Source organism: Dermacentor albipictus, chromosome 6 (assembly GCF_038994185.2).
Source record: "Dermacentor albipictus isolate Rhodes 1998 colony chromosome 6, USDA_Dalb.pri_finalv2, whole genome shotgun sequence".
In the NCBI taxonomy this organism is placed as follows: Eukaryota; Metazoa; Arthropoda; class Arachnida; order Ixodida; family Ixodidae; genus Dermacentor; species Dermacentor albipictus.
In genome coordinates, this window is record NC_091826.1 from 68,827,309 (window position 1) to 68,849,302 (window position 21,994).

The 21,994-nt window shown below is 48.6% G+C and overlaps 1 protein-coding gene and 1 long non-coding RNA gene across 3 annotated transcripts in view; one reads left to right on the forward strand and one right to left on the reverse strand.

The window, feature by feature from the left end:
• LOC139061168 (uncharacterized) overlaps positions 1 to 21,994 on the reverse strand; it is an 83,754-nt gene that overhangs the window by 58,244 nt on the left and 3,516 nt on the right. The gene's annotated exons all lie outside the window — the stretch shown is intronic.
• On the forward strand, positions 9,695 to 14,725 carry LOC139061164 (endothelin-converting enzyme-like 1). 2 transcript variants are annotated; one of them, XM_070540794.1, is made up of 2 exons: positions 9,695 to 10,036; positions 12,561 to 14,725. In XM_070540794.1, exons 1-2 carry the CDS (start codon positions 9,881 to 9,883, stop codon positions 14,619 to 14,621), a joined length of 2,217 nt encoding a protein of 738 aa, XP_070396895.1. In that variant the 5' UTR covers positions 9,695 to 9,880; the 3' UTR covers positions 14,622 to 14,725. The 2 variants fall into 2 exon arrangements, with proteins under 2 accessions (XP_070396895.1, XP_070396894.1); XM_070540793.1 differs by having other exon boundaries at positions 9,696 to 10,165.

The following is a 21,994-nucleotide window of genomic DNA, read 5'->3' on the forward strand; positions in this document are numbered from 1 at the left end:
CTGCATCAGCAACTGAAATGTAGCTCTCACATACTACATGCCTTCGCTATAGGAATGAACTAGGAAGACGCATGGCTATTCTGATATTAACACGTAGTTTCGCTATGAAGATTACATATTTTGTCAGGCCACCTGCTTGCTATTTGCCAAAGAACACAAACATCGGTCGACTGAGTTACCATAGGCGCGTAGATATCCCGGCGAAATGCTATGAACTTCCAGCGAAATGTTGTACAATATTTCTCCTAAGAAATAAAACGTGCATGCGGCGTCCAATCGTAAATGTCGTCTTTAAAATTCTGTTGACTTTATGTTTAAATTTTGTTGCAATGAATAGAAATTGCGTTCGGATGCAACTGAATTTAGTGCAGGATTTTTGCAAGGGTGGGTGTGTAATTCTATGCAATAAATGACAACTTGTGGCCTATGCTAACGTCTGTGACCTCTACGTACAACAAGACACTCGAAAGCGACCAAAGCGGTTACATTCCGATAACCGTAGATTGCTCCTCCAGGCACCAACGATGAGTTTTTGCGCGTATACAAGAAAAATAATGGTGGATGCTTGAGTTCACTGCTTATCTTTTGCTAGCCCCCTTTCTGTTTCCTTATTTACAGTTTCTTTTTTAGTTACAGCACATCTGAACTTCAGACAAGCTAATGAGACAAAGTTTAGACGATCTAACAGTACAAAAGCGGCCTTCTTGAACCGAATTTCGTTGCTTTGTTCTAAGCCTCTCATTACTGCAACAAATACGCGCCCAGTATCTTTGCTGTGAGTGTGCGACAATATCAGTAAAAAGATTGTATGAAAATACAAGGAGCATCAATAAAAGAACGGTGTCCAGGTCCCGAAGGTACCTCCAAAAAACAGCTCAAAACTCGCATTCTGGAGTGTTTTGCTCAACGTGTATTTGGGGTTGAAAAGCGCTACTCGCTAGCTAAATTATGCCTTGTTTTTTACATTGCCGTATGAATATTTTCACTGTTTATGTAAAAGAATATTGTTTTTCAGTTGCTAACCTATGTAACTTAACGTAACTTAATTGTTTCAGGGGCTGTGAATGAAAATTTCTCACTTGTGTCGTTACGCGGTTCTCGGATGTCTACAAACAAGAGGAATCAGCTCCTTGTACTGCTTCGGTTCATAAGGGTTCCATGGTTATAACTGGGAAGGGCTTTAATACATTAGTGTGGAGTACTTTTCCGTTTTCCGGAAGGATCAGGAGCAACTGGCCAGCTAAAACGGCTTGGCCGACAGGCCAGCCATTTGTCCGTGACATGTTCTTGTTCGCCACTTAATTATTTCTAATACCGCTCCTCCTCCTCCTCCTTCTTCTTCTTCTTCTTCTTCTGCTTCATCATCATCATCATCATCATCATCATCATTATTCGCCTACTTCCAGGTCTCTATGTATTGATCTGCCGTTACTTCTGGCTTAGGTACGATGGCCTCTATAGAAAATCCTGCACTGTGGCGATGCTATTAATTATATTGCGCAACCTTATGTGTGATAGAGACCTGATAGGTACAGGAACAAAGATACCATGAGCCATACCTATCGGCGAAGATGGATGACCAGCGATGCTGTGTAGGAGACGACAAAGAAGCGACACAGAATTTTAAACGAAGGTACGAGGAGGAGGAGGAAGGAAACCTTATTGCTCTAGAAAGAGTAATTGAGCGGTCGGGCCGGATGTCTTCATCTTCTATTGGTTGGTGCCGATCTACGGCCTGCATGGTTGGCGCCCCTATTCCAAGGCACCACTGAGCGTGGCTGCTCGTCGGGCATGATCCATCAGCCTCCGTTGGAGGTTAGGGTCGCCGCTGGAGAGCACGCTCTCCCACTACTCCGCACTCGGATTTTCTATTTTGTGGAATCCCTTATTCGTAGTGCACTCCCATGTGATGTGATAAAGTGTGGGTATTGCGCCACACCATGGGCATGTGTCCCTGTATTGACTTGGGAATATTTTGCATAGTATATGTAAATTTGGGAAAGTTCCTGTCTGCAGCTTTCGCCAGTAAACTGCCTGTTGTTAAGTGAGTGTATTGTGAGGCGGGGGATATCTGATCCTCGTCCCTCTATGGTAATTTAGTATGTCAGAGTACGTTGGGGTCAGTGTCATGAAGTCCTCAGGATCTCTGTTTAGGTCCGCTCGGTTTGTATGCTCGCGAGTGATCCTACCAACCCTGTCTTGCCCTCAATCTCAGTGTGCCCCGGTGCCGAAAAGATGGTGCGTCTAATGCGTTTATTCTGTTGGCCAGCACGGAGGAAGATTTGGAGCGCTTTTAGACCGATTCTGCCGTTAATGTACTTTCGGCATGCTTCCTTGGAGTCTGTTAGAATTATAAGTGATCTATTTGTGCGGTAGCCCTCCACAGCTGCTAGAGCAACAGCCATTTCCTCTCCCTCGGTTACCGTACAATCGCGTGCCGACGCGCAAGCTATTTCCCTATAGTCCGAGTCTGTTACTGCCGCGACGACTCTTTGTTCTGTTTCCCTTAGTTCTCGAGGATAGACCGCGGCGTCCGTGTATACCGTGTTCGCCTTGGTTGCTAGGTACTTTTCTACATACTTTGACCTAGCGTTCCGCCTGGCTGTGTGTAAATTTGGGTCCATGTTTCTTGGCAGGGACCCTACCTTGATGGTACTGCGATACTCATCGGGTAGGTTTGCCGTTCTTTGTTCTTCCCTTTCAAGTTCTTTGTGCCCCAGTTTTTTTAGGAGCTTTCTGCCCGTGGTAGTCTGCTGGAGTCTGAGTAGCTGCGACCCTAATTGTGCTTCTTTGAGCTCCTCGAACGTGTTGTGGAGTCCGAGTGCCAGCAGCTTCTCTGTCGAGGTGTTGGCCGGCAGTTGAAGCGCTGTTCTGAATGCTTTCCTTATGATGGCGTCGGCCTGGTCCCGTTCGCCTTTGTTTGTGTTGTAATATGGGAGGGCGTACGTAATCCGGCTGATTATGAGACTCTTAACCAACTTGACTGTATCTTCCTCCTTCATGCCGCTTCTTTTTTGCGAGACGCGGGTGATCATACGTGCCACCGGTGCCGTCGCTTGCTTGAGTAGGTTTATGGTGTGTGTGCAGCGTTGATTACTTTGCACCCACATTCCCAGAATCCTGACGGCTTCTTTTTCTGGTATTTTTTGTCCTTCTAGGGTGACGCTGATTTGTTCTTCCGAGCGTTTTCCTCTTCTGACTCGCAGGAGCTCCGACTTCTCCGTCGATCAGGCGAGGCCTCTTTCCCTAACACATTCTTCCACACATGTTGCTGCGGCTTGTAGTCGTTCTTCTTTTTGGCTGAGCGAGCCTTGGTTAGTCCAGATGGTGATATCGTCGGCATAAATGGCGTGATGTATGCCGTCGATCTCTTCCAGCTTCCGGGCTATCCCAATCATTGCAATGTTGAAAAGGATCGGTGAGATCACGGATCCCTGGGGGGTTCCATTGTTAGGCGTGTGGAACTTGTCTGTCCGCAGGTCTCCTAACCCCGCCATGGCTGTTCTGCTTGATAGGAACGCTGTCAGGTAGCCGTGGATTCTTCGTCCGCTGTTGAGATCGTCCAGTCCCTTGAGGATGGCCGCATGGCTGACGTTGTCGAACGCTCTTTTGACATCGAGTGCCATTATTATGTTTTCTCCGTTGTAGGGGATGTTGCTTAGAAGCCCCTCTTTTATTTGTAGTAGGACGTCTTAGGTTGATAATTTGGTGCGAAAGCCGAACATACTGTGGGGATACAGATCTTCGTCTTCCATATTTTGTTGTAGCCTCCTTGTCACGATTCGCTCGTAGAACTTGCCAAGGCACGAAGTGAGTGATATCGGCCGTAGGTTTTCTACTACTAGGTTTTTTCCCTGGCTGGGGATCATAACTACTTCCGCATGTTTCCATTCCTCTGGCAGTGTCCCCGCTTCCCAATGTGTGTTGAGGAAATTCGTCAGCTGTGTGACCGCCTCATCACTTAGGTTGCGGATTAATGCGTTCCTAATCTTCTCCGCACCTGCTGCTGTGTTCCGGGTCGATGCCTTAACTGCTGCGAAAACTTACTCCCTGGTGATGGGTGTGTCTAGGTCGGGGTTTTCTTCGCCTCGGTATCTCTCCGTGTACGCTTCGGGTTTATCTTGCCCGTAGCACTTTACACGGACTTCTTCCAGTAGCTCTTCTTCTGTCCCTTCAAATTGGTGTACTAGCCTTTGGATGGCCTTGTTACTTTCTGACTTGGTCTTGGTTGGGTCCATTAGAGCCTTGAGGATACGCCAGGTCTTTGCGGTGCTGACGGTTCTATTCAGCGATTCGCTAAACTTCTGCCAGCTTTGTCGTGTGAGTTGGGCTGCGTATTCCTCTTTCTCCTTGGTAACCTCTGCTATCTTCTTCTTTAGCTTCTTATTTAGTCGTTGTTTCTTCCAGCTTTTTGTTAGTCCACGCCTTGCCTCCTATAGCCTGAGGAGTCGCGAGTCCACCTCCGGTGTTTGCTCTGACCTTTCGACCTCCTGGGTGTATTGTTGCTGTATTTCCTTAAGTTGTTTGCACCATTCCTCTATGGAGGTTATCGCCCCCTCCATGTGCTTGCATTCTTTGCGAAAAGCGTTCCAGTCCGTTATTTTGGCTGTTCCTATCTTGCGCTTGATGTTCTCTGCTGACACTTGCGTTCTTATAATATAATGGTCGCTACCCAGGTTCTCCAGCAGGTTCTCCCACGTGGCTTGCCTAGCTCCCCTGACGTATGTCAGGTCTGGGCATGTGTCGGGACTAACGCTGTTGCCTAGACGCGTTAGTTGGTTTGCGTCCGTTGAGAGGGTGCAGCTTGTGACTTCTGCTGCGTCGCTAACTTGCGTTCCCTTCTTAGTGTCTTTTTGATATCCCAAGCTCTGCCCCATGGCATTAAACGCGCCCATTATAAGCAGGGTGTTGGATTTCGCTAGCTTGCTGGCTCCTATGAAAGGTTCCTGAAAATCCCCGTCATTTTGTCGCGGTGGACTGTATAAGTTTATGATAAAAGTGCTTTTTTTGTTTTCCCTTTTTCATTGGAATTATCTCTGTCACGATATGTTCTATCCGCGTGTCCGGAATCTCATCGTGTGCTATGGCGACTAGTTGTTCACTAATTAAGGTGGCCGTGCGATCTTTTTCTTGGCACGTGTATCCCTTGAGTGTCGGCACGGTGCTTGTCTCCTGCAGCGCGATTATGTCAGCAAGACTTAACTGTGAATTTATGAATTGCTGCAGCGGGCCTTGCTTTTTGCGGTAGCCTCTGCAGCTCCACTGTCATATATCTAATGTGTTGTGTCTAGCCATGTTGGTTTATCGTTGGTTGTTATACTTTGGTTTTCGGTGCCGAAACTTCTTTTTGTGATAGAGCCTATCTCTAGCCTCATTTGTTATCTTTTGCGTATTTTGATTTTTTATGTAGTTGCGAAAACTTTGATCTTGCATTGCGATCTTTTGTAGCATCAAATTCATTTGCTTCTTCATTTTTTGCATGAAGGATTGCATTTGCATTTCTATGGTTCCCTTTTCCGGCTGCTGTGGCTGTTGCTCCATAGCTGGAGATGGAGTCTGCTGTCGCGGCAGGCTACCCACTCTTTGCTCTCGCAGTTCCCTGATTAGTTCTTTGATTCTCTCGTCTAGTTGTTCTGTTTTCTTCCTACTCTGCTCTAGTTCTCGCCTTGGAGCCTTGTTTTCTTCCCTTAGTTGTTTAAGTTCGTTGTCGTTATTGTTATTATCCGAGTGCGGAAACAGTGATTTAGGAGGGCCTGCCCCCCAGCTTACCTTAACTCCGCCCTTCTTTTGTTGTTGTTGTGGTTTTGTCTGCTGTTTCCACTGCCCTTTGGCTGCGGGTGGTGGCCCCAGCGGTGGGAGGGAGTTGTCCCTGGACTGGCTCCGGTCCCGGCTCCGCGTTTCGCTGTAGCCCCGGCGGCCGCGAGCAGCTCTGCTCTCCTTCCGAGCTCAGCCACCTGGGACGGCACCTATGGCTCCGGCTCAGCCCTCGGCTTTTCTGTGGGGCTCGTCCTCGCAGCTCGTCGTTGTTCTTGAGGTGCGTCCGGCAGTCCCGGGTACAGGTGACGTGTTCGCCGCCACATACCAGGCACTTTGGTTGGCACTGATGTCCTTCAACTTAGTTGTTTGCTCTGCACTGACTGCAGGTTCTCGCTCCCGGCGTTGGGAAGACGTCCGAACGGTGTCCTTGCGTGCCGCACACGTAGCAAAACTGTCTGGTTGGTCTGTATGTCTTGTATTTTACTGCGCTGAAGATGACCCACTTCGCAATGATGGGCCGTCGAAGGTGATTAGCGCCGTCTCCGACTTGCCCAGCATCTTTGCCGCCAGGATCTCCACCCCTTGAGTACGTAGTCGCATATTGGATTCCATCATTTCACATGGTAGTCCAATCGGTAGCCCGTGGATTACCGCCCGCTTTACGTCCCCAGGCATGGCCACGTAAGCGTTTACTTCGTAAATGATGCCGCTCTATGGGAGGTACTTCATCTTCCTGATGACGTCCGCAACTTCTTCCTTGGAAGCACTTGCGATGACGATGTTGGACCCTGGTCGGAGCCTGACCAGAAAGTCTTCATCCTTGAATTTCATCCCGCGGGCCTCTATGATGGCTTGCGTTGCTTGATATGGTTTCATGTCCTTGATTTTCAGCCCCCCTCTGGGCCGGATGATGATGGTTGCGTCGTCCGTCGGCAGCGGTGGCAGCCTCTGCCTCGGCTTCCGCGGCGCTCCCATCTTTTGTTGTTGTTGTTGCTGCGGCGCTCCCGTCGCGCCGTCTTGCGTGATGCCGCTGCCAGCTGCGGCTGCCAGCGTCACCTTGTTATTAACGCGACAGCGTTAAGGAGCTCGTGTCGCAGAAAAGCCGGTGTCGTCGGCGGCGGTGTCGGCGGCGTTGGCCGTGAGCGATAAATCCCGGCAGGCACTTCATGAATAAAAAACAACTTGCAACATGGGCTGTGTGGGAATCGAACCAGGATCTCCGGAATGTGAGACGGAGACTCTACCACTCAGCCACGAGTTCGATGCCTCAAAGCGGTACAAAAGCGTCTCTAGTGAATGCGGTGTTGCCTTAGAAACGAGCTGTTTCTAAGGCTCAGGCGTGCGTCGCTTGCTCAGGCGCACATTTCGTTGCCGCGCCGAACGCGGCGCTGCTCGAAGCTCACCGCGTCCGATGCGGGGCGCGTAGTCGCTGTGCCGTAGCCCACTGTCTTACGCCCCTTGGCGGGTCGACAGGAACGCTGTCACGTTCCACTCTTGAAGGCGGAGCTTAAGCGTCCTCCAATTTTTGTTCTCCGTGGCTTGGGATCCTCTCGTCTTCAATATGACGTCGCTCTCTGTAGCGCGCTTGAGATTCTTTTTCTGCCGCCTGAAATGGTAGATTTGCCAGTTTTTTTCCTCGTCTTGCTGCCGGCTCGCCTCGCCCGTGGCGTCCTGCTGCATGAGGTGCTCTTCTGCGGCTCCGGTGCCCGCTTCCTCCCTGCTCGAGTGCGTGGTGGCGGGCGCCTCCTCCATATCTTGGAATACTGTCGGGTTTTGGGCTGGCCCGGCCATAAAATTGCTTGTCACAGGGTTGGTAGCGCCCCGGGGATGCATTTCAGTCGATGCCTTGTGGCTCTGACCTACTTGGTGCCCGCCCGGGTGTCGGGTGTGGCTAAGCCTAACGCGAGACTTAGCTCCCCGGCCACGTCGGAGATCTTCGAAGTCCGATAAAAAGTCCAAAAATGGGCCTACCGGCTCGAAGGTGGTATCCTCGTGGTCCTGACGATCAGCTGCGTTGAAAGAAGTGTCGAAGCGAGCGGACGCACGTCGCATGGGCTCAGCAAATTTTCGACGTTATCGACAGGACAAACGCGAGGAATATTTCTGCTACGGCGCCGGGTCTGCGATGTTCAGAAAACGCGCACTGAGACGCTCGCCCGAGTCACTGCCCGACTAATGTCATGACAGTTTGGTCTATGAACTTGTCGATGCTATAGATACTGGAAAGTTCACTGGAGTGGAAAGGGGTCTGTAAGAAGCACATTAAAAAAAGCATGGCATATGGTCATGTTTGTGTTATGAATTAAAGCACTGGATTACAAAAAAAAAAGCAGCGGGAAGTCGCACACTGAGAACACCGATAAACATACCGTGCGATGCAACTCGAGAAATAATATTGAAACGTCCAACAATTTAGAAGGAAAAAGATTGAATCGTCGCGACAGCACATCATAGTCCCCGTAGGCGTCGAAGTCTCTACAATGAAATTATTTTTGAACAGCTCTGATAGTGCCCATGCAACAATGGTTGCTTGTATACTGTCAAATGCTCATATTCTGCGGCCTAAAGCTCATGGCCCGGTGCCAAAACGCGCGCGCGGCGAAAGCGAAACATTGCGCGGACAAGCATGCAGACGCGCAGTCGGTCGCTGCGAATCTGTGCGATCGCTGCATTGAGGCTTCATTCTATCATGCTCCATTTAGTTATACGAACACTATAAGAACGTATTTTACATAGTTTGCTCTCAGCTTTTACATACCTTTCACGAAAGAAGCCGGTTCGGGAGACTCCATCATGGCCACCGCGCGCAGTGGCATTCACTGTACGTATTCGGTAAAGAGATAGCGTCTGTAAACGATTCTGTGCTTTCAGTTTGCCCAAGATTATTATTTAGGCAGTAAAAAACTTCTCTGGTTTCGAAAGTACTTACACAAATGTCCAGGGGAGCTCGTGCGTGGTGTTTTCAGTGAGCACTGACAGCAAAACCTATGAGGAGCGCGCCGCGTGATCCCTCATACTACGCCTGCGAGGCACTTCCGATAGATGGCGGCTCCGTAACTCCTCGCCGCCAATAGCAACGTCCATACCAGTGTTCAAGGCCACTTCGGCATCCATTGCCGGAGCTTCGGTTGCGTGCCCCTCTTTGAAGATACGGAAGTCTTAGCGAGACACAGCTCACAGCTCACCAGGGAAATTATAGAAACTGAGTTCATCAGAAAACTGGGTGCTGTGTTAGTCCACCCTTTATGGCGCTGACCCCTAGCGAAGTCTTGTATCTCAACAGATAGAAATTGTAATGTTAGTCTTTTTCAAGTGACCATGTTCTTAGCACTGTAACTTGCTGTTGGAACACACCCTTTTCTGTGCATGTCCCCTCTTGTACACACGATGTGGCAACACAATAAAATATTGTTGAAAGTCAGCGCTACGTATGTTGTCTCTGGCAGTCCCTGTCCTTCAAGCCGTACGTCCTGTTTTATGATAAAAAAGCTTGAGAACTTAATGACAGTGCAAAGAGCGATGGAACGAAGTATGTTAGGCGTAACGTTAAGAGACAGATAAAGGAGCAAACGGGTATAGCCGACATTCTAACTGACATTAGGAGCAACAAATTGAGCTACGCAGGTCATGTAATGCTTAGAGTAAAGAACCGGTTGACCATTAGGGTTACACAATCGGCGCCAGTGAAGGGAGGCGCAGTTGAGGACGACAGAATACTATAGGTGAGACGATGACATTAGGAAATTCGCGGGCGTTAGTTCGGATCGGTTGGCGCTGGACATGGGTAATTGGAGATCGTAGGGAGAGGCATTCGTCCTGCAGAGGACATGAAAGTGGCTGACAATTATGATAATGATGATGAACATCGATTATCTGCATTTCTTGCCTGACTTACTTCTTTGTCATCGTCGTTTTGACCTTTTGGTGTAGGCAATCCCCATCGTGAGTACGTGTTCTTCACGCGGGCTTAGAATTAGCAGCAGCTGCGGCGGGTGCCTCACGAGCGGAACGACAGAGCAAGAGCAGCTGGACGCTTGCAGGCTTGTCTCGCTCTTGCTGACAGTCAGGGACCGCTTTCACAGGCAGGCGTGTAGGAGACAGGGTTGAGTTCAAGAACGAAGTGATGGCCGACACTGGGGCGAGCACTTCCTCCAGCGGAAGCAGCAGCAGCTCGAGCTCCTCGGAGTCAGACCGGAACGCGTTAGGCGGTTCGAGGCTCACCACGGGTCCGACGAGACGACCGGGCTTCCAGGGCCTCGAGTTGGACGAACTCCTTCAGGTGCGCCAGATGCAGGCGGCGGCGCGGCAGGCGGCAGATGCAGCCGCCCACGGCGATGGCGCAGACACCGCGCTCGATTCTTCAGCGACGCCTGCCTGCGCGTTGCCGGATCCGGCTCCGGCAGCACAGGTGAGAAATCGGAAACAGACGATAGCTGGCGCATGCGCAGGTGTGCGATTGCTGCGCAGCGGGCGCACACGTGTATATATACAGCGGGTCAGTACGAGTAGGCTTAGCAGTAGCACGCGGGTTGACTTGTCTCGATCGGACCGTGCAGGCGGATAGGCTTACGTAGTCATCATTTTTTCATCAATCATTTTTTCTGCGCACAGCACGAGACTGGAATGGCCTGCCCGCCGAAGTTGCCACTATCATCGACCCACTTGCATTCAAGCGACTCATCGGAAATATCCCTTTGTAATTTGTAGTATCTCTTTGTCACTAACTCCCCACTCCCTCATGTAATGTCTCAACAGAGACCTTTGAGGAAATGAATAAATAAATAAATAAATAAATAAATAAATAAATAAATAAATAAATAAATAAATAAATAAATAAATAAATAAATAAATAAAATCGAGGCAAGTCGCCTTGTCGAGACGAGATCCGGTACTCGGGTCTACGCGACCGCTATAGCAGGTCAGTCCCAGGTATACAGCGTCGGCCTGGGCTGTCAGCCGGACTGCGAAGGATGCTCGGGGTGAATCGCTCAACACGATCGGAAAGAAGTGTGTAAGCGCGGTCGTGGCGCTCTAAGTCAATCCGACTTCTGACTCTACCCGCTAGCGATGTGCATGTAATTCTAGTCGTGTGGAAATGCCAAGCCCCAAAGTTGGATAAGAACTGGTATTTCTATTAGCGCTATAGCGTTAATAGAAACCAAGGACCACACGTTAGAGAAGTGTTCCCAGAGTCCTTATAAGGACTGTGGGAGCACTTCTCTCCCGTGGGGTCCTTGTTCTCTCCTATACTATCTGTAGGCTAACTTGCGAAAACCCGACAGGCGCTGTACAGGCGAGGTCACGCCGCGTCTCCATCTGCCGTACGTGCTTACACGAACCCAATTCTCGCGAGTCTGACAGCAACATTGTGCCTTGCACAGGATGACTCAGTCAGTCAGAAGATCAGGCAGAAGATATAGATCCGTATGTTTCAGTCGTATTTACTCAGTGTGGTTTAACTCGTTTCGGCCACAGTAGTTCCATTTTGGCAACGCATGAGAGGGCGTTTGTCTAGACATTACGAACTCGCTGAGAACTCACACGCTGCGGTTGTGATCAGCAACTTCAAACGAGAGTCGCACTTCTTGGCATTGGGTTAATGACTTAATCCAAGCAGTGTAAGAAACGCAGGTTGAGTTAGCAGAAGGGAAGCAGGCTGGGTGATTACGCCTTTCGAAGAAGCATGCACTCTATGACAACACGCGGCATGACGGGAACTCTCTTGCGTAAAGACAGGTTTATAAGAGCGGTTCGCGGCGCATTACAGCGACATGTTTTAATTATAAAGAAAGACAAAGTTGTACTTTTCCTTCAATCCGGGTTGTCTTAATATTGCGAAGTTTAAACCCTATGGCTATACGCTCTGATTCATGTAATTGACAAGTCGATGTATCCGTAGACGCAATCTGCATCCGTAACACAGTGATCCTGCTACGGTCCAGTAGCACATCATCATCATCATCATCATTAGCATAGTTACGTCCACTGCAGGGCAAAGGCGTTTCCCATACTTCGCCAACAACCCCGGTCATGTACTAATTGTGGCCATCTTGTCCCTGCAAACTTCTTAATCTCATCCGCCCACCTAACTTTCTGCCGCCCCCTGCTACGCTTCCCTTCCCTTGGAATCCAGTCCTTAACCTTTAATGACCATCGGTTATCTTCCCTCCTCATTACATGTCCTACCCATGGCCATTTCTTTTTCTTTATTTACACTAAGATGTCATTAACTCGCATTTGTTCTCTCACCCAATTTCTGCTCTTTTCTTATCCCTTAACGTTACACCTATCATTCTTCTTTCCATAGCTCGTTGCGTCGTCCTCAATAGTGATAGCGTCCCTGTAGCACATACAGGGGCACTATCGTAGCATAGGGTTACTCCGGATGTTGTTAGGATCGAGCTACTCTCGCGTCGCCGCGTGCCAACGACGAGCTTAACGCCATATTTGTGACTACAGCGTGGGTTTTCTGAACGCCTTTACAGCCTTTCCGGAAAACACTTATCTCAACGCGTTTGCACTGAAACTGGTGCTGTCACTTTAGCTTGGGAACCTGAAGCAGAAGTGTATAGCCAGAACCATAATCAGGCTGCAGGTGTGTTTAACCTACTGTAGCAACCTGTTTGTATTTCTTAGGATGGTACGTGTTCTTATAGCGACAGACAGCATTTCGGCGCACTATAGGAAATTTAAACTCAAAGCTAGATGAATATAGTTAAAGCAATATTCTAGACGCTTTATCAGAGGTTCACGGCTGCAATCAATAAGGTGCAAGCTTTTCACTTTGCATTTCCTACCCGCAGGAACACGCGGAGGCTAATGTAGTCGTCATTCGAGCAAACTGGCGCATGAACCCCAGGCACGTGATCATCCTGGAGGCGATGGCCGTCATTTTTTCCATCGCCTTTCTCCTCTACCTGGGATCGATGCTGTGGATTCGCGTCAAGGACCAGGGCCTTCTCTGCGCAAGCCCCCGGACGTCGCACGCAGAACACGCGGATCTACCACTTTTTTCTGGCTGCCATGAAACGGCATGCCAGAAGTTTATGGCCACTATAGCGCTTTCGATTAATCGATCTCAAGACCCGTGCCGAAATTTCTACCGCTTCGTCTGCGATGGGTGGAAACGCCAACACCACCTGCTGTCCGTCGTGGATGCAGCGGAAGATGCGATGTACGGTCGCGCGCTTAAAGCCATCGAGTGGAGCAGCGAACACGGCGGCAGCCAGCATTTCGCAGCGCCTTCGGCGTCGAGCGTCGAGAAGAAGGTAGCCGGCCTTGCCAAGTCGTGCATGGAGCTTTCGCAGAGCAGCTTGCCCGACCTCAAAAGGTTCATGGCCGCGCGCCATCTCCCGTGGCCAAAGACGTCTCGCTGGGATCTCCTAGAGATTCTGCTCGATCTGTCTGGCAACTGGAACGTGCATCTGTGGTTCCACGTGAGCTTCGAACTGGCTCCTCTTCGCGGAGGGACCGGGGAGCCCGTGCTAAAGATTGGCCACAGCGCTGCCTTTCACGCCTGGATTGCCACCACGCGGGCGTTCGCCGGTCAACCAGCGAAGACAGCAGCATCGCTCCGGTACCGGCGCTACGTGCGAGCCATGTTACGGCTATTCGATGCTTCCGAAGCGGTCGAAGACGAGGTCATCGCCAAAATAGAGGCAATGAACCGGCTGACACTTCAGGTGCTGGGCCCCGCGATGGCCGAGCCGGATTCGAGGATTGTGGGCATGTCAATCCGCAACCTCACAAACACGGCAACCCCGGGCATTGCTGCTGGACGGCTGCTGCTCCTGTTGAACGAGTACTTCATCTGGGCACGCCGCTTTTCGGCTCGGGACATCGTGCAAGTGGAAAACGCCGGCCTGCTTCGGTCCGTCGTCTACCTACTGGGACTCGACTCCGATACGCGAGAGGCGCTCACGCTAAGCCTAGGCCTTCGCGTTGCCCACGAGTTGGGCTGGATGGCTAGCCGAGAGATCGCGGATGCCACGCTGGAGCTTGCTGGCTTGCCTCCGTCGGCGCATCGGCGACGCTGCCTGATTCAGGTCGAAAGCGCGGTGGGCATCGGGTGGCTCAGTTTGTTCCCGAAGCACCGAGGCGCCGAGGATGTCGTTCGGGACGTGCGGGACGTTCTCGATGACGTGGTGGTGCGCCACAAGGAGGCCTTGCTCCAGCTTTGGGCCCCGGGCGCCATTGTACCGTGGAACAACGAGACCTTCTTGGCAAGCGTGCTGCCAGAACCGTCGCGCGGAGCTCGCTTCTTCGTCCACTGGTTGAACCTGATGAACGGGCGCTGGCGCCTCCTGGAGCGAGACGTCACGAACGTTCTCAAGCCGGGTTCCTTTCTTCGCCACCGATGGAGCTTCCACGGTGCGCTCACGGTCGCCGAAAACTACTTTGTGTTCCCGCTGTTCCATTCAGACTTTCCGGCGGCCGTTAACTACGGCGGCGCCGGACGACTTCTCGCTGATGAAGTGCTCAGGGGCCTGTACCACGATCATCTCGTCAACGTGAACGCCCTTCGCAAGCAAGGGATTCGAAACGAAAACATTCAGGAGACCAGCGACACTTCCCCTGCGCCACATGAGTGGGTGCCAAACTACGTGGACTTGAAGGCTCTCCTGGCAAGCCTGGCTGCCTACAGGCTCGGCATTGCTCGAAACACAGGCAGTGCATACGCCAAAGAGTCGAGCCTCGCGCAAGACAGGCTCTTTTTCGTGGCTTCTTGCTACGCTCTGTGCTCCAGCGGCAACCACGTGGACGTGCTGTACGGCGATACAAGCCAACGCTGCAATGAGCCCGTCAAGGCGCTGCCCGAGTTTGCGGCAGCGTTTCAGTGCGTTAAAACACAAGCTCTGCGTTAGGCTTCGCATGACCACTACTTGACCTCTTTCCTTCACGCCCGTGGCTTGCTCGTGATAGTGGTCACGCGTGGCTTATTAAAATTCTTGCCGGGCGTTATTCTTTGAATGCTCTCGTCATCCTGAACAACAGCAGCAGCAGCAAAAAAAAAATCCAAATTACAAAACACGTTTAACTGGTAAGGCGGTGCACTAAATACATCGGTGAAAACGTCACAATCCGAAGCAAGGTAGTTGGAATTTTGTTCAGTATTTCTTGCTTCGGCCAGCTTTATCCTGCAAGAAATGAGGAAAAAATGGCAGACTAATTTTCTCACAAGATGCCGAAACGATTTCTCAAACTAACTTGCTGTTCGAAATGATGTGGTCTGGTAACTCCGTCAATGCAGATTAAGAGTAGCTTAATATTGGTCAGTTTTCTGCATATCACCTAGATCTCCAAGGAGATTAGTCAAAAATTATTCACGCAATGTAGTTTGGGTATGGGGCACTGATAACCATTCCCACGTGAACGCTTTAGAATGAAAAGAGTTGGGTAGCAGTAGTAGTAGTAAACTTTATTAAGACAGGCAGCAGGGGAAAGGGGTGAACGAGTGATAGGTTGCTCCCCTAGTTTAGGGCTTCACTGGCCTTGGCCTCCCTGTGGACTTGCTAGAGGCCTGTCCTCTGGACTACCCGCCGTAGTTGCTCAGTGGCTATGGTGTTAGGCTGCTGAGCACGAGGTCGCGGGTTCAAATCCCGGGCACGGCGGCCGCATTTTGATGGGGGCGAAATGCGAAAACACCCGTGTACTTAGATTTAGGTGCACGTTAAAGAACTCCAGGTGGTCGAAATTTCCGGAGTCCCCCACTACGGCGTGCCTCATAATCAGAAAGTGGTTTTGGCACGTAAAACCCCATAATTTAATTTTTTTTGTCCTCTGGACTCCCAGGTCCTAGCTCGCGAACTGGATTTCCCACTGCTCCGCTAATGACTGTTGTTGGTTTCAACCAACACAGGACAGGGGTGCTACCTCTGTCAGTATTGTACTCGTGCCCACCCTGTAAATATTGCATTTTTGTGTTGCACTAATCTCGTACACTGTGCGGTTTCAGTTACCTTCGCATCATTATGATTCAATGTGTGAGCTGCAGTATGTATAAATAAAAATAAATAGAAATAAGATGTACCAACAATCCAAACCACGCACATTGCGTCATCCCATCGTCTCTTTTGCTTCCAGTTCTCATGCACCAACCAGCACGAGGATGCTGCACCTCAAGGTTCGCGGAAGTGCTGACATTTGTTTTTTCCATCGAAGCCTCACTTTGATGAGCACTCTATTTTCGAGCTTATGCTAACTTCCTATATTGAGGAAAAACAAAAGAAGCTTTCGCACGCGTTCTTTAGGCACATAACACTAAAAGCATAGGAATGATTCCTGCGGCACAGAATAAATATAAAGACAGTAGCGGTAGCCGTCTTGAGCTATGTTATGATGACATTTCAAAGGAACCAATGCTACTTCAACACATTACACTCCACTTTAAGACCTCAAGACAGTATGGACATAGCAAACAGACTGTGTTCACCGACCGCTTGCACCGTCCGCATAACTTTGGTTCCCGTACTAGTCTTCATCGGAAGAAACCTACCTTTCAGCTCACTCGGTTGGCTAATGTACTGCCACCACCAAATAAATGCATTCCCTCCTACATAGATTCTATCCCTAGAAATATGCACCCTGAATATAACAGGGCCCGGCGCCAAGCTCGGGCCGGAGCTATCATAAAAGCCCTTGCCAACGTACCTGGCATCACATTTGTTGATGCAGCCCGATACTCCCATGGCACACGATTTGTGGCCATTGCCACACGCGATGGAGCCCTACACCATGCCTGCAGCGTCACTACCCCCACTGCAGAGACGGCTGAAGATGTGGCCATCGCCCTGGCCACTTTAGATCCCACCTGTCACACAATAGTGTGTGACTCTCGCTCAGCCGTTACTAACTTCAGCAAAGGGCGTATTTGTCCCCAAGCTCTTCGCATCCTCTGCCAGGCACCACACTCTCAAGACAGCATAATCTCCCTAACATGGATCCCGGCCATGCGGGCCCTGTCCACCCACACCTCCCCAATCTCAACGAGGTCACCCACTCCATTGCGCGAGGCCTAGTCAACCGCGCCGGAGTCACTGGAGATGAGTTGGACACCAGGGACAGTCTGACAACTTATAACGATCTTGTTAAGGCCTTTTACCTGAGTCGCCGAATCTTCCCCCCACCTCACCCAAAGTTCAGCCGGGCGCAGGCTACCATCCTGCGTCTACTACAAACAAACACGTACCCTTCACCCGCCCGCCTCCACCTTATATTTCCGGACGTCTATACTACCCCCAACTGCCGGTGCTGTGGAATTCACCCGGCTACACTTCCGCATATGCTATGGGAGTGCCCAGCACAGTACGCACAGACTAACACCACGACTCTCTCGTCGAGGTTGCATGAGGCTCTGCGGAGCTCCGCCCTCGACGACCAAACCTGGGCGACCCAGCACGCCCGCGAGGCGGCGGCGAGGCAAGCCCTCGACGTCCCTTCGTGGGAGGCTTAGGCCCGGCCATCATAAAGTGCTGGTTCTACAATAAAAGTTTATTCCTCCTCCTCCCTCCTACAGTGGCGGATTTAGTTCCTTTTGGTGTTTCACGCCGCTTCATAGCGTAGCATTAGATTAAATGGTTTTAGTGTTTATTTGCCCGCGCACTGATAATGACGCCATAGATGGGAGAGCACGTGGCTATGAGTTGTGTACATAAGTGTATGTATGCCTTCGAATAAAGTTAGTTGTGAGTTCAGCGCTGTCCTGTGTGTTCCTGCCTTCTGTCTTCGTCTTTTCACGCTGCCCCTTCAAGATGGTCAACCAGTACCAACTCGCCCAAATGTCGATCCTTCTGCTGTTTGAAAGTCAAATTCATCACTTTTCTATCTGCTAGCCTTCGAAAAACAAACGTCTTATATTTCAAGCTGTATAGGAAGAGTGCTATGTAACTCTTGCCATCCATAAGTTTTGCACACGCGCGATGCATCAGAACTGCATCAGCAACTGAAATGTAGCTCTCACATACTACATGCCTTCGCTATAGGAATGAACTAGGAAGACGCATGGCTATTCTGATATTAACACGTAGTTTCGCTATGAAGATTACATATTTTGTAAGGCCACCTGCTTGCCATTTGCCAAAGAACACAAACATCGGTCGACTGAGTTACCATAGGCACCTAGATATCCCGGCGAAAAGCTACGAAGTTCCAGCGAGATGTAGAATATTTCTCCTAAGAAATAAAATGGCATGTGGCATCCAATCGTAAATGTCGTCTTTAAAATTCCGCTGTCCTTCTGTTTAGTTTTCGCTGCAATAAATAGACATTGCCTTCGCATGCAACTGAGTTTAATGCACAATATTTGCAACGGTGGGTGTGTAATTCAACACAATAAATGACAACTTGTGGCTTGTGCTAATGTCCGTCATCTCTACGCACAACAAGTCACTCGAAAGCGACCAAAGCGATTACATTACAATAACCGTAATTTGTTCTTCCAGGCAGCAACAATGAATTTTTGCGTGTGTATAAAAAAATAGTGATCAATGCCTGAGTTCTCTGCTTATCTTTTGCTAGACCCGTTTCTGTTTCCTTATATTTACAGTTTGTCTTATGTTCACAGCACATCTGAACGTCAGACAAGCCAATGAGACAAAGTTTGCATGATCTAACAGTAGAAAAGCAGCCTTCTTGTACCGAATTTCTCAGCTTTGTTCTAAACCTCTCATTATTATAACTAATACGCGCTCAGTATTTTGGCGGTGAGTATGCGCCAATATTGAAAACATTGTCATAAAATACAAGGAGCATCAATAAAAGAACGGTGTCCAGGTCCCGAAGGTACCTCGAAGAAAAGAGCTGAAGAACTGGCATTCTGGAGTGTATTGGTGTCTTCACGTGTATTTGGAGATGAAAAGTGCTACTTGCTAGCTAAATTATGCCTTATTTTTGCACTGTCGCATGAGTATTTTCACTGTTTATGTAGAAGAATATTGTTTTTCAGTAGCTAACCTACGTAACTTAACGTAACTTAATTGTGTCAGGGGCTGTGAATGAAAATTTCCCGCTTGTGTCGTTACGCGGTTCTCGGATGTCTACAAACAAGAGGAATCAGCTCCTTGTACTGCTTCGGTTCATAAGGGTTCCACGGTTATAACTGGGCAGGGCTTTAACAGATTAGTGTGGAGTACTTTTCTGTTCTCCGGAAACATCCGGAGCAACTGGCCAGCAAAAACAGCTTGGCCGACAGGCCAGCCATTTGTCCGTAACATGTTCTTGTTCGCCATTTAATTATTTCTAATACCGCCTCTTCTTCTTCTTCTTCTTGTACTACTACTACTACTACTACTACTACTACTACTACTACTACTACTACTACTACTTCTTCTTCTTCTTCTTCTTCTTCTTCTTCTTCTTCTTCTTCTTCTTCTTCTTCTTCATCATCATCATCATCATCATTCATCTACTTCCAGGTCTCTATGTATTGATCTGCCGATACTTCTGGCTTAGGTACGCTGGCCTCTTTAGAAAATCCTGCACGGTGGCGACGCTATTAATTATATTGCGCAACCTTATTTTGGGTAATAGAGAAAACTCCCGCTATGAGCCATTCTATGATGAACCATTCCAATCTGCGAAGGTGGATGACACACCAGAGCTGTGCAGCACACGACATACGCGTAACACAGAATTTCCAACGAAGGTACGAACGCATTTTATCTCTTCATCGGTGGTCATCGTGATGAATGGTACGCACATACACCTATTTTTATAAATCAGCGTTCATTCGTGTTACACATTCGTTATATACACGTGTGTTTTCATCTCAGGATATATTGACGCAAAGAATTTGAGACCGAAATCACTGCACCGACTGGCAGTGGGCCAGTACCGTCAGCGCTTTCTTAGAGGGAGGGGCAATATGGGAACGGGGATATGAGCGGCAACGGAATGGCAAAACAGCGATCAATCGCACACTCTGAAGAGCCTGTCCATCTGAAGACAATACTCGGTTGCTCCTAATGCGTAATTTGTGCTTTTAATAAACAACGCTTCATAATGTGCCCTGGCAAACTTGATAACTTGAAGAGCAGTGGTATGTGAACATTGTTTTATATTAATTGTAATAGACACTGTTCATGGTTCGAATACTATTCGAAAAGTATTAAATTTTTTATTAGATTTGGTTATGGCACTATTCGATTCGTATTCGACTCGGCATCAAAAATCCCTGTTCGCAAACACCTACTACATAGGGCATCCCACACGACTTTCTGAGCCGTTCGTGACACCCGCAAAATCTTTAATCACGCCACTGCATTTTTTCTCATGGTTTAGATTCGGATAATTTTGTTTTGAATTTTATTCCAGTAAATTTCTTTCCAAAAGCAAACCCGTCCTTCTAATAAAAGAAAGTGCAGCCCTCAACTTACGATGACTCTCGACGATAATGCAATTAGCATTCAAGCAGTGTAGTGGCACACCGTATCTGTAAAGTCACATTATTTAACACTTGTGGCGTACTAACTATTTTTCGAAGGAGGTGCGGGAAACCCTTCCTTTTTCCCGAGGGTTGCAATGTGGGCTTGTTGGTAATGCCTATTAAAGGGGAGTATGGTAGTGCGATTCAAAGACGGGACAAAAGAAGACACAAAGGGACACACACATCTTTTGTGCCGTCTTCGAATCGCGCTACCATACTCCCATTGAAGATTCCTTTTTCCCTTTCTATCACTCCTACACACACACGCATATATATATATATATATATATATATATATATATATATATATATATATATATATATATATATATATATATATATATATATATATATATATATATATATATATATATATATATCGTTGGAACTGCAGCAAAATGTGAAATTTGAATCCATGTTTCAGTGGAAGTAAATCATGCAGTTTGTGCAAGCTTGTTTTTCCTTTATTTGTGTGTGTGTGTGCGTGTGCGTTTGCGCGTGTGCGTGTGTGTGTGTGTGTTTCTTCAAGAGAGAGGTATGTGTGTTTAACGCGAGGTTACAGTTGGAAAGTTGATGCACATTCTTAAAAGACAACTGCTTCTTGCCGATTGCCGAGCGACTGGCAATACGTGAAAACATGCTACGTAAAGCTTTTATGTAGCACGTATTGAGCAACAGAAAGCTGTATCGGGAGTTTGTCGTGTTGCTCTATAATTTTCCCATTGACACTTTTCATCTAATTACCATATTTTAGAAGTTGAATAATTAGGACTAATAATCTAAATAGGCGGAATGGAAAAAATAGTTCGAGTATCTCCAATCGACGGCAAACAATAGCTTGGCTCTCTTTGTCCAGCTACGTGGCATTCGCATACTTTTAAGCTCTACCTAAAGTTAGCTGGGAGAGCCTGCATAAACAGGGTGTTTCACGTGACTTGAACCAAGGATTTTTTAAAGAAATTAGATAAGCGCAGCTGAATGAAACCAACGACACATGGTTTGCCGACATATGGCGCTACATAGGCAATCTGTTATATCGTGCTTAATTTGTTAATTTACTAAGATCACTCACGCAATTTTTTAAATATTCTCTTTAGAGCCCAGTGCGTTTCGTTACGTTGTAGAGGGCATTCGAAAACGACTGAACTAATTCTTTGTGGCCACGTAGAGGCTGCGCGACGATTTTTTCCGGCGTATAAGGAAATCCCGCGAAATACGAAATAAACCACGTGACTGCACTGCTCGGGCGAAAGAACCGTGCGTGCGCACCGTGGCGAAGTCAGCGGCCACGGCTCTATATGCATCAGCATCAGAATGAGTCAGCATCTTTGGCGTTGACACAGGGAAAGGAAGCGCCGTCGTCCCTGATAAGCGATAGGCACAACGCACGGTTGAGCGCCCTGCAGTACGACAAAGTGGCTGTCATGCCGTACTTGCACCAAGCTATAGACGTAATATGAAGAAAGTTGGGAATCATGTTGGCGATGACGCCGTCTTTTCAGCCTTTTTGAAATTGTCTAGCTTGTGCGCGAAAGGTAAAATACTACAAAGAAGTGCCATGACGTACTTCAATAAAAAAAAACACCAAGAAAAGTTTGTTTAGTGCATCGAAAGAGCGCTGTACCGTATTCATTTAGACTGCGGGAAGGAGTATTTTGATTAGACGGGAGGCGACTCAGTGATCGCTTACGGGACCATTCGAACAATCTTAATAATCTGGTAAAGACTGGTCATCTAGCCACACACTGCTTGCGTTGGGGCTGTAAACCCTTGTTTCACAAATCAAAAGTGATATCTGGAAACACAGATCAGGTG